This window comes from Manacus vitellinus, unplaced genomic scaffold (assembly GCF_001715985.3).
Source record: "Manacus vitellinus isolate BGI_N305 unplaced genomic scaffold, ASM171598v3 scaffold_0_pilon, whole genome shotgun sequence".
In the NCBI taxonomy this organism is placed as follows: domain Eukaryota; kingdom Metazoa; phylum Chordata; class Aves; order Passeriformes; family Pipridae; genus Manacus; species Manacus vitellinus.
Genome location: NW_021938789.1, coordinates 30,159,920 through 30,171,956, shown reverse-complemented (window position 1 = coordinate 30,171,956; position 12,037 = coordinate 30,159,920). Strand labels below are relative to the sequence as shown.

The 12,037-nt window shown below is 42.5% G+C and overlaps 1 protein-coding gene across 2 annotated transcripts in view; it reads right to left on the bottom strand.

Moving 5' to 3' along the window:
• The window catches only part of VEGFC (vascular endothelial growth factor C), a 75,122-nt gene extending 63,516 nt beyond the window's left edge, over positions 1 to 11,606 (bottom strand). The window contains exon 1 of one of the 2 annotated variants that reach the window (XM_018080041.3): positions 11,141 to 11,606. In XM_018080041.3, coding sequence (XP_017935530.3) covers positions 11,141 to 11,284 — 144 coding nt within the window. In that variant the 5' untranslated portion in view covers positions 11,285 to 11,606. Of the gene's footprint in view, positions 1 to 8,277; positions 8,322 to 11,140 lie in introns of those variants that run through there. The other variant, XM_029961569.1, reaches the window with a different exon arrangement.
• Positions 11,607 to 12,037: the final 431 nt, after the last annotated feature.

The following is a 12,037-nucleotide window of genomic DNA, read 5'->3' as shown; positions in this document are numbered from 1 at the left end:
AGAAGGACTGGGGAAGTTTCATACTTAATTAGCAGGTGTCAGGCTCAAGACAAGTAAGAGGAATGTTTTTTTATTGTTTTGAGACTTGTTTGGTTATTTTAAAGTTTACTATTATGTATAGTAAACAGAACATCCACTTGTTCATACAGAAAGGTGTTGATGTCAAAAACTTCTGGGGGTTCCATGAGCACCTAGATCAAAAGTAAGAGAAAAGTCAATTGAAAGCTATTACAAAAAGCAAAATAACATGCACACACACCATCCAACATTTAAGGCAAGTAAGTTCACAAAGCTGCTGCCAACAGTCTGACAGCATGTAGTGACACTTTCAATTTCTTTGCTCAGAAGGAGGTTGTCAAGTAGATCCTGTAATTTGGCAGGACCTTGCATGGTAAGGGCATAAATAAAAAGAGAAGAAGGCCAGCCAAAAAAAAATAACTAAGAGGTACTGGAAGAGCCAGAAGAGTGGTTGTAGCCAGGTGCATGTTGCCATGGTTGCCCTTTCACTAGGACAGACATGAGTCTGGGGATCCTGTAAATGCCTGCTGTTGGGTTCTCTAACTGAAGTCCCCGACTGGCCCAAGAGCAAGCAGCAGGTACATGTTGACACACCAGGGTTTCAGGATTTTTTCTGAAAGTGGTCTGTGAGATGCAAAGATGAAGAAACAAAGCAAGCAGAGTAGAAATCTCCCAAGACATTCCATGGGCTGAGGACAAATCAGCAGGATGTTGCACAACAAGCCCCCTACAGGTGATCAAGCAGGGCAGCTCATATGACAGAAGATAAAAAGAAACTTTGGGGGAACAGGATTCAGTGGGTATTCTGTCTTCTTGCAAGAACAGACATGCCCATGGCCAAAGGGCAGCCTTCACCTGAAGGGGCTTTCAGGGGGAAGGTGTTACAGATTACTTCTCATCATGAGGTTTCCAACATCACTCTCCAAGTCATCCTCTGCCACACTAGTAGAGCACAGGGTGCACATTTAGTGGCTGTGCAGCATGGGCTCTCCAACAAGACTGCCCATGTTGGGTACTGCTGAAAATGGCATATAGGGCTAATCAGGCATTTTGCCTGACCAGGCATAGACATTCTTCCACTCTTAAGTGACTTCAATAATCACTATATATAGCATAACCCAACTAATCATGGAGTAAAGCAGAAACTCAAGGGAGTTGCTCAGAGGCTCGAGGGAACAACAGAGATCATCCACCTGTCATATGAGATGAGGATTTGAAAATTTCATTAATTTTCTGAAACTGCTAGCTAAGATATTCAAAGATTCATTACTACAAAGAGCCTTTTTATGATGTTAATCCAGATTAGTAGTGACTGTTCAATTTAGAGTTTGCCTAATTCTTTAGTTCTAGCTGATACAACAAAACAACCTAATTCTTCCTTCCTTTGAAGCGTGGCCTTACCCTCTGAAAATTCTTCATTGCTCCTTCCCCTACTTCCTATTCCAAAATCACAGTTCAATGTGCTTTTAGTGCCTTACTAAAAATAATATCCACAGATATTTCAAAAAGGAAAGTACTTCAGAGCTCATCTACAGATCTTTACTGCTTTATTTGTTTTTAGTGATTTGATCAACTGCTGGCCTAAACACCTGGAGAAACAAACAAACAAACAAACAAACAAACAAACAAACAAACATAAAAAAAATACTAAAAAACTCAGGGTTCTCATTAATCTTAGAGATCTTCATCATTTTCACAGCTGATAATCAGAAGGAAACAGGTAGCTCTTCTTTGGTAAGAAAAATAAAAGCGTTTTATCACACAATACTTCACAACTTTCAGTTGTACAGGCTCCATTACTCCTGAGTACCATGCTCTTGGAGGGAACCATAACTGTAGAGAGCCCTTTATCAACCAGTTTGCACTCTAAGGTGGTCTGATCTCAGAGTCCAGTTGTTAATCAAACTCACCTCCCTCAGCGTACACACACATTGAATCCCCTCCTAAAAGGGGACAATCTCATTTGTCCAGTACTATTAACATGGCATTCCTGCCAGCTGAAACAAATTTCACTGAGGTAGCCAGGAGCTGCCCACCTGCTAGGCTCTGCTGACCCACAAGAGGAGCCAAGATCTTTCCAAACTATATGTTCAAAAAAGTACATTTTTATATCTCAGGGTGTACCTGGGAACACAAGGCAGAAGGCACAAACTCAGCATCACTAACACTCCAGCAACCAAGGAGACTCTCGGAGAATTTGATTTTGAGCCTAGCCTCTTGGCTCCTGTTGCCTGGCAGTTTAGATGAAACCACCATGAAACTGTACAAAGGAGAGAGGTCAATACCCGCTGCATTCAGTCTCATGTCAGTGGGACTTCTAGCAGCTGTTAAAGTTCTTTTGAGAGCTGTGCCCTGGGGCCTGCACAACAGGGTTCTTGATATTTTTAAATGAACCAACATTTTGCCCTTCTCTATCCAGCCAGAAGTACACCCAACTGTAAAGACAAAGTAATTGTCCATATTATCTTCCTTCCTGGAAAAAAACCAGTTCTCCATATTTACTGAATCTACTATGCTAACAAGACTGTCCATTTTCTCCAAATCACAGAATACTTCAATATTAACATATAAAGGAGATAAAATTAAAAATATCCTTGCGTCAAAGAAATATTGAAATCTTAACATGAATACTTTGACATTCATAAATCAAATGAAACAAAGTAAATGGTCAAATCTGTACTGCAGCAGCACTCTGCCCATTACGCAAGACAGGCTGGAAAGTGGGTGAAGAGGAAGTCCGAGGCTCTGTTTTCATTTGGAAACATCTGTCCCTAGGCAAGGGACAAACATCAGTAAGGCACCACCTCCCAAGTTTATCTCTCATTTTCCTTTCACAATTAAAAATTATACATACAGTCTTCATCAAGACTCTTGGTACTATTAATTTCAAAGGCAAATTATGTTTCTGTCAATTATATCTGTGGCCAGTTACAAGCAGTTATCATTGTAATTATTGCAGTTACGTTATTTCTAAGAAGAAATGAGTTGTATATTCTAAGTAATACACAGTGTGCAAATAAGCAGAGATTTTCGCTGCAGCAGCACGCCAAATAATGAATGATCCTTTTAGGGGTACAAAATACAAACAATCTTTGACATCCAGTGAAACCTACATTCACAGTATTCCCCTAGTCTCCAACTCATGGCAGCCACAAAGTTGTCTCCTAGTCTGCAACACCTAGGAGTTGTTAGTCAATCAGAATGACAGGTCAAGACTGTGGTAAATTCTTAGAGCTCCAAAGGCAACATTTTCAAAGAAAAGAAAATATTAAAAAATTAAAAAAAACCCTAAACCCACCCTCTCAGAATTACTTCCAACACTTGTGGTAAGAAATGCTCTCCCTTTTTTTTTTTGGTTGTTGTTGTATTTTGTTTTTTGTTTTTTTTTTCTTAAGAAAAAAACAAAACGAAAGTTGTTCAAGTCAGTTTTTCTTTACAGTTTTCATCACTTCTCAGGTTTTCCTTATGTTTTAAATTCTTCAGTATTTTTCTCTTTTTCCATGTTAAGTTCCTTTAATACGTATATAGCACAGAGCAAGACCACCTACATGGACAGTTCCCAGAGCTCAACTCGGTATGAGTACTTTCAAGTACGGTTACTATGAATTCAAGTCCACAGATTCTAGCCTTGGTTCATGGCAGCGTCCACTTGGGCTCGCTCTGGGTCACAGGCGGCCCAGAGAAAGGAACTCCTGCACACCTCCCTCCCACTGCTTCCTCAGCAAGAACCCCTTCAGATCGGGAGTCAGTTGGCAGAGCAGGAACACGGATTCCACCATCTGCAGGCAACACACCTCAAACAACACCTACCAGCTTTTCCTCACGTGACTGTGTACATGGATCCCATACTTGCAGGGTAAGGAGCATTAGCTGCCTGTTCCAAAAAGGATGAACACCTCTTAAACTCAATAATTACAATCCAGGCCTTCTAAAATTAATGTTTGACCTGAAAGTAATAAATACCTTAACCTCTAAAATTGGTGCTCTTTTTCTCTCTAATGAGACTGTTCCTTGAGCAGACTGTAGAGGTTACCAGCTGTAACAGTCTCTCTCAATTTGAAACAAAAACACAAATGAAACAAACTAATCAACCTCCAAACATTTCATTGTCTACATAAACATAACTAAGTTGACAGCAGATAAAGTGTAAAGCTTCACTTGCCTAGTTTTTCTTTTGGCTCTAAGTATTGATGCAGCAAGTACATTCTGGCCAGCTGGAGCAGTCCACCACAAATGCGTCTGTCCTGCTAAATTCATCAGTTGAAGAAAGTTGAAGGACAACAACAGTAGTTTTGCTTTTTCTGAATGATCTCAAATAGAATATAGTATTTCAGTTGAAAGAGACCTACAGCAATCATTTAGTCCAACTGCCTGACCAGTTCAGGGCTGACCAAAAGCTAAAGCACGTTATTAAGGGCATTGTCTGAATGTCTCCAAAACACTGACAGGCTCAGGCTTGACCACCTTTCTAGAAAGTCTGTTCTAGTGTTTGACTACCCTCTTGGAAAAGAAATGCTTCCTAACATCCAACCTGAACTTCCCCTGGTGCGGTTTTAACCATTCCCATGCATCCAACCACTGGACCACAGGGAGAAGAGATCATCACCTCCTTCTCCACTTCCCCCTCTCAGAAAGCTGTAAAGAGCAATGAGGTCACCCTTCAGACTCCTTCTCTCCAAGACACAGACAGAGTCCTCAGCTACTCTTCATAGGACACTCCTTCCAGCTCTGTCACCAGCTTTGTTACGCTCCTCTGGATGCATGCAAGGATATTCACATCCTTCTTGAATTGTGGGGCCCAGAACCACGCACAGTGCTCAAGGTGAGGCTGCACCAATGCAGCAGGAGAGCAGGATAAATACTGTTTCTGAAAATCTTTAGAAATACCAGAAAATTTCACACATGCTTGTGGGGTGTTTGGAAGATGCTACAGGTCTCCTTTGGAGAAAAAAATTAGGAAATAGCTAAATGTTGTGTCTATTCTCAGAAGCTATCCCTTCCACAAATTCCTCTCTTCTCCCTTTCTCAACAGAGCACAATTATTGAGTAAGGAAAGTCAGAGAATTAAACCATTTAACAGTGTAAAGGATTTTGTTACAGATGATATCGGATTCCTGAAATTACTTATTTCTCAATGGTGCCACAAACAGGTAGGAGTAACACAGGGGATGCCACACCTGTGACACCAGAGAGAAATATGTGTGTCATCTGCTCCCCAGCAGCCTCCTGGTGTCTTCCCAGAATTGTCCAATTCTTTGCCATTACATTCCCTTGTCCAGTATAAAAGGTCCTGCCTGATTCAATAAGGAACAAGTTGTAAAACACCTTCAACAGTTTTTAAGCTGCATCCTTGAGGTCAGGCTACTGGAAAACTGTCAGTGAGTAGGCAAAGCCATTATGTGAACAGTATGGAGTACTACAGAATTCAGGGTGATGGCAGTATTGGGTAATTAATGTCATTAACTTTCCCAAGCAATCATTTTTCATTGAAGTTAACCATAATTGGAATACCAAAAGTTTTCTGCAGAAGATGTATAGCCTTAGTAACTACATGTAGGATGGCTACATACTCGTCTATACTCAGTGAAGAGTACAATATAACCAAAATACACCAAGTATTACTATTTTTTTTCTTTAGTTATGAGAAGTTTTTTCCTGTGTTTTCTCCTCCTCTCCCTAAGAACACCATTCCTCTTGGTTACTTTGCTAAAAAGAAGCTTCTCACCATAACATTCACTCCCTCCACTGATAACTGCAGTCTCTAAATACTTGTAAGGACTTATAGCTATCTTATAGCTGACTTGTCTAAAGTCAGGAAATGTCAAAAGAGAAAACAAACTACTACAGAGCTAGAGGGATTGATTTATGATGATTACAATGGAAGAACAGAAGAATAAATGTCTTATAGTTTTGCTATTTCCTAACTAACATCTGAAATGCAACAAAGAGGGGAAAAGAGTAACACAAATACTGTCAGCAGAAGAACTTCTGTAGACAGATAAACACAAAAGAAGATAAACAAGTTGACAAACTGATATATAACAGGAATTCAAAGAATCTCCCACACTCCCCTAAACTATCAATGTTTTAAATTAAAATTCTGGTGCAATTTATGCAGCCATTAGTGTCTTTGAAGCAGATACACATTTACATGGAAGGGAACTTGGTATTCCATATCACTCAGAATAGAAGGTGAAATTAGAAAAAAAAAAAAGTAATGAATATTTATAATAGGTAAGAAAAAAAATCATATCTATCCTACTTACTATGTAAAATTCAATACCTTCCCAAAAAAACTCTTAAGAAACAACTTAAACTTTGAAAGAGCTTATGAATTTCAAGTAACAACCTTGCCTGGAATTTCTTAAAAATCATTCTACAAACAGCTGTAGCACATTTTTTTTACATTAAACAGGATATTAAACTTGATAGGAAACTAGTGTGACTTCAGTTGGATTCCCTTTGTTCCAAGGATTTTGTTTTAATAAATCACTAACCACATTCAAAAAAGCAGCAGCTGAACACAAGGTTCTAGACAGACTTTCTATCCTGGATGCAGGGTATAAGTGGAAGAGGATTATTACCATCACCCTCAGCTACAACAGCCCAATGAATACGTCCTGGTTTATTTTTACTAAAATAAGTGGACACCCATCCTTGAAAAAACAGGCAAGAGTTTAAACACACACTGAACCTAAGTGAGCATAAAAATAATTTTTTGATGGGATGCTTCTGTATGCCCCTAAACACTGCAGTTCAAGTGATCTCTAAAGCCTTTTTAGAATCTTTATAAGAGCATGGGACTGCTGCTGACAAATAACTGAAGTCCCAAACAGGCACACAAGCATGCTTACACAAGATACCCAGGAATGCACATACTTACACTGAGAACTAAAAAGTGCCCTGAGCTCTTAGAGCTTAGTACTGTACTTTACTCACTTAAAAGGCTAGACCAAGGTTTACTATTCATGTTTGCAGAAGCATTGCTTAGTTTTTATAATAGGTCCTATTACCAATGTTCATCCTGTTGAATCTGATACACATCATGCTTCTAAAAAAAAAATCTTTCTATGCGCACATGTCTGAAAAGAGAGTGGCTACACACACATAAAAAGAAAATTTGCAGCAGACTAAACAGCAGCAGCAGAAAAAAAACATTCTCCCTACACGCTCAATTTAGTACTTAAGAAACAACCTAAGCACTGGGAGTGAGGTTTATGCTTGTTTTCAGAGCAGAAAATCTAGCTTCATCTCTCACCAGTGCATGTAACATCACAACACAGAGTAAGGCACACTTCATAAACTTAGAGGTGGCCATAAATCTGATGGGTCTGAGATTATACCCTGGAGATACACTGACAGGAGGAAACCCTGGAAACTGACACTGCTTTTCCTCACACTCCCATTAACTAACAATATTTAAACTCTGTTAGCCATCAACAAACAGCATTGTATGATTAGGTCAGATTTTAAATAATTTTAAAACAATAATAATAACAAGGTGTATCTCTGGTGAGGTAGGATCCAAGACAAATGCAGCTCACATAAGCACATATATTTTCATTGCAAAAAAAGCAAATCATAGAATCACAGCACAGAGTGTTCTGTACTTAATGCTGTCTGTGTAAAGAGGCCCCAATGAAATTTTCAGGAGTGTACTTTAGAACAGGTAAATATATTTTCATTTGCTAGTCCCATTCTAATACAAAACAAAGCATCCTTGCATAAACATAGTTTTAAACCTCTTAAAACTAAATGGGAAAATTGACCAGTATTGCTTTTGTATAGTCACATAATCCTAAAGGTTAGACTATGTAACAAAATGATGATGAAGCTATGACAAATTCTTGCAACTGTGTGGCTTCATTTCAGTTATTCTTACTATAATAACCTAGTTCTGCTATTGTTATCTTATTGCCATTAATGAATTCTAGGTACATGCTACTGTTACACCTTCATTTCAATAACCTAAGAAGTTTATTTTATTTATTTTTAAATAAATCTCTCACAGGTAGACAATATAGATTCACCCATCGTGGCCCATTCAAAATTACCTAAAGAACAACAGCCAGAGACAAAACACAGTGTGAAAGTTACTAAAACATTAATAGACAGTACAGGGAAATTAAGTTTCAAGTCACCAGTATGGCACCACAGCTCACCCTCTCCTTGCTGCAGCTGCTGCGAGCATCTCTGCGGCGGGTCCCTGCCAAACTGCGTGAAATCTGGGGGCAGGAGAGCTGATTCCCCGGGACCCACCTTAAGCAGAGAGACAACTGAAGTACCAGGTTACGTTCCACAGCAAGCCACGCAGGCGGAGAGAAGGGGCCAGGGCCGCCCCTGTCTGTCCCGCCGGGGAGAGGCGGGGTGTGACTGTGAGGGGGTCGCCTCGTCGGGGCAACCCCTTATGCTGCAGGAAATCCGAAAAAGGTGATTTACGGCCAAGGTTCATTCCCATCCCACTGAGCTGACAGTTCAGATGAAAAGTATTAAGCTGGGCCCTGAAAGCTTGTTAAATAACGAACTTTACCCTTAGGCTGAAAAAAAAACCGGGGTGGGCGGGGTTGGGGGGGAAAGCAATGTTGCACAAGCTTATCGGTGCCCACTTGCTGCAGAACATGCCCTTACAAGAGCTGTGTATGAAGAACTACTACTATTTATATCTGTAACGCTTTCAAGTTGCTGCAAATCTCTAGACAAGATTAATACATGAAAACTACCTGCTTAAAACCACGATATCTTTATTTTCTGCCCAGCTTTTTCTGTGTTGGAGGACCCTCAACTTCATCCACACTTTTTAAAGTGTTTTTTAAAGCTAAAGTTCCTAATGTAGGAGTAGAGAGAAATAAAGATAATGTGTAAAAAGCTGACTCAAAGGACTGCATAACCTGCACTTAGGCATCGGCTTAACATGGAGTAACATGGCATATGGATGGGAAGTCAAAACAGAAGAAGCATAGCACCTATAAATTTCATTGAAGTTAACAAAGTTCAAGCAGATACTTTATACTGACAATACAATCATATTTTCCTTGAAACAATTATTTGCAGTTTACTTATTTAATCCTTTCATAATTACTTCAGATATTCATCTCAATATTCACTCATCACTGTAACAACCCATGCAGTACTCACTCAAACCGTTCCAGCAAAAGCAACAAAATCACAATTAAAGACTTCCAACATGACCAAATCTCTTTGGAACCAGAGTCTTTCTCTCTCTCTTCTTACTACTCACCAGTAGTCAGGCACAAAAACGTTTTTCTATTAACGTAATCACTTAACACATGCTATCCCACTCACTTCCCAGTCTCTTGACCTTTCCTTCCTTTGGTTTGCTGACAGTTCCTCTTTTTCCAGAGAGTACTTGCACTTCCACACAATGCAGGACAGTGGCAGCTCCCAAAGACTTCGAGGTTTCTTCCAGAAACAGACTGACTGTCCACACCATGTGCATGGGATCTGAGGTGAATACCTTCACTATCAGCTGTTCTACCTCAGCAGTTTAAGTGTACAAAATATTCACTGTGCTCCAGTTTCGATTCTTTCTATCTTTTGAGCATAAACTATTCTGAGGCTTTACAACTCAAATGCTAGTTCCATCCAGTAAATATCTGACTTACAGTCATGGGTTGTAAAGCATTGAGATATCTTTACTTTCCACTAAGTTTTGCGGGTTTGTTGGTTTGGTTTTTTTTTTAAAACTTGTATAAATAGTCTAAGTGATGAGTGGCCAGCTGAATTGATTTTGTGTTTTCCTACTTTTGAATAACTGAAGTTTGAAAAACACTTGCTAAACATTTAAGTAATATGATCACTGATAGTGTATTAGCACTCAGAATGTTGCAATGTAAGCATTTGTCTATAATTAAAATACTTATTAATTATAGACTACAGTATATAGACTGTATTAATTATAGACTACAGTATTAATTATACTACAGTATATAGACTGTATTAATTATAGACTACTGTATTAATTATAGACTACAGTATAATCAGTAACCTTTTCCATGCAGAATATTATCTGAAAAGTATGACTTCTGTGCACAACATATAGTCTACAACAGTTTGAATACCTGAAGTAAGTACAGCTAATGCACACCATCGAAACTTGACTTCCCATGTAGTGACAGTAAAATCTCCCAAATTTTTAATCAGTAAAACAAACAGCATGGGGAGGGGGGAGGGAGGAGGGAAATCAGAATATTAGTTTAGCTTTTAATCCACACGCTTCCCTCCCTGCCCCATGCTGAAATGAATAATGAATGAACTGGGTCATGATTGCTTTCAAGAAGTATGTCAGAAACAATAAGACAAGGCTAAGAGTTGTAATATGCTCAGACCTCAGTGGTCTTCCTAACAATGCCACATGCTTATACAGCCACATACTATGCACCTTTTTTATGCATCAGCATACCGGGAACTGCAAACCCACAAGCACCAAAGTACCCAAGGTATTTGAATTTTGTTACGAAACTTACTATGCAAACAAAAATTAACAGAGAATTTGTGTCTGGAATCCGAGAATTTAAGGGCAACTTTCATTGTGCGTCTGGGCAGAACTGAGATTTTCGAGTGTCACCTTACATCTCCCGTCAACTCTGTCACGCAGCAGCAGCTCACCCAAAGCGTCAGTAACTCCAGCAGCCCAGCTGCTCCCCTGAGTGTTTCTCAGCCTTCCCTCCCGCGTTCCCCAGCCCAGGACCTCGCACCGAGACGCCCGCGGGGCGCGCCCCCGCTGCCAGGGCCGGCAGCAGCCGTAGCCCGCGGGCCGCTGTCCCGTCCCAGCTCTGCTACCAAAGGCGGGGCCGGGATCGCTCCCACCGGGCAGCCCCTGTACCGCGGCAGCAGCGCAGCCCGTGGGCTGCCTCTGCCCATCAGGTGTTTCGCATCTCTTTGTAAATGCAGCTGTTCCCCACGCAGCCTTGGACTCCAGCAACCCTGAAAATCCAGACACTTTAAAAAAAATTCTTCCCTCACTTTTAAGGAACCCCGCCACTTCAAAAGGCTTCTCCCAGATCTTTTCCTTGGAGCGATTTCCAAGCCGTTCCTTCAAGGGGACTCGCAGCCACATGCCTAGAGGAGCGACCTGGCATCTAGAGCGGAGGCACGGTCTTACCTTTGGCTCCCCCGCGTCGGGCTCCTCCTCATAGTACCCCTGGCCGGATTCGTAGGCGGCAGCGGCGGCCGGCTGCCGGGGTCCCAGGAGCACGGCGCCGGCAGCGAGGCAGCAGCCCAGGGAGAGCACCTCCAGCAAGTGCATGGTGCAAGGCGGAGTGGGGCCGTGGGGCAGCCGGAGGAATGCAGGCGAAATTATGAGGCTCCTTCTCTTCCTCTTCCCCCCTTCTCTCGCTGTCCTTCTCCCCCCTCCCTCCCCTCGCAATATCCAAGGCAGTAAAATCCGTGGGATGGAGAAGATGCGGTAGCAGAAGCTCGTAGACGACTGCAGGGGAGTTCCCAACTTTCCCAGCCGCTTCGCAAATTCTCACCAAAGTTATCCAGAGTTTGCCAGGTGAAAAACCCACCAGGAAACCGGACATCCGAGGCTGCGCTCACTCAGGAGTAGGGGAGGTGGAAAGCGCAGAGAGGAGGAGGAGGAGGGAGGGGAAGGAGGGCGATAGCCAGCGAGCAGCAGAGCGAGACCGGTGGCACCGGGGGAGTTCCCTTGTCTGGGGCCGGGGGCTCCGGGCCGAGGGGCTCTGCCGCTCCCGCCGCTGTGCCGGACGCCCTGTCAGCGGCGGCCGCGCCCGGGGGGTGCGCGGCGCCTGGGGCTGCGCGGCGGCGGCGGGGGCTGCGCATGGCGAAAGCGCCCCTCTGCTGCGCCTCTGCCGTGCTGAGAGGGGCCGGCCGCCTCCTCTCCTCCTCCTCCACTTCTTCCTCCTCCTGCTGCTGCTGCCGCGGCGGCGCCGCCTGCGCTGGCGCCCTGTGGAGCGGAGCGGAGCGTACCGCTGGGCAAGGGGCCGCCCGGCGGCTGCGGCGCTGCCGCGGAAAGGGGAGGGGAGGAGAGCAGAGCCGG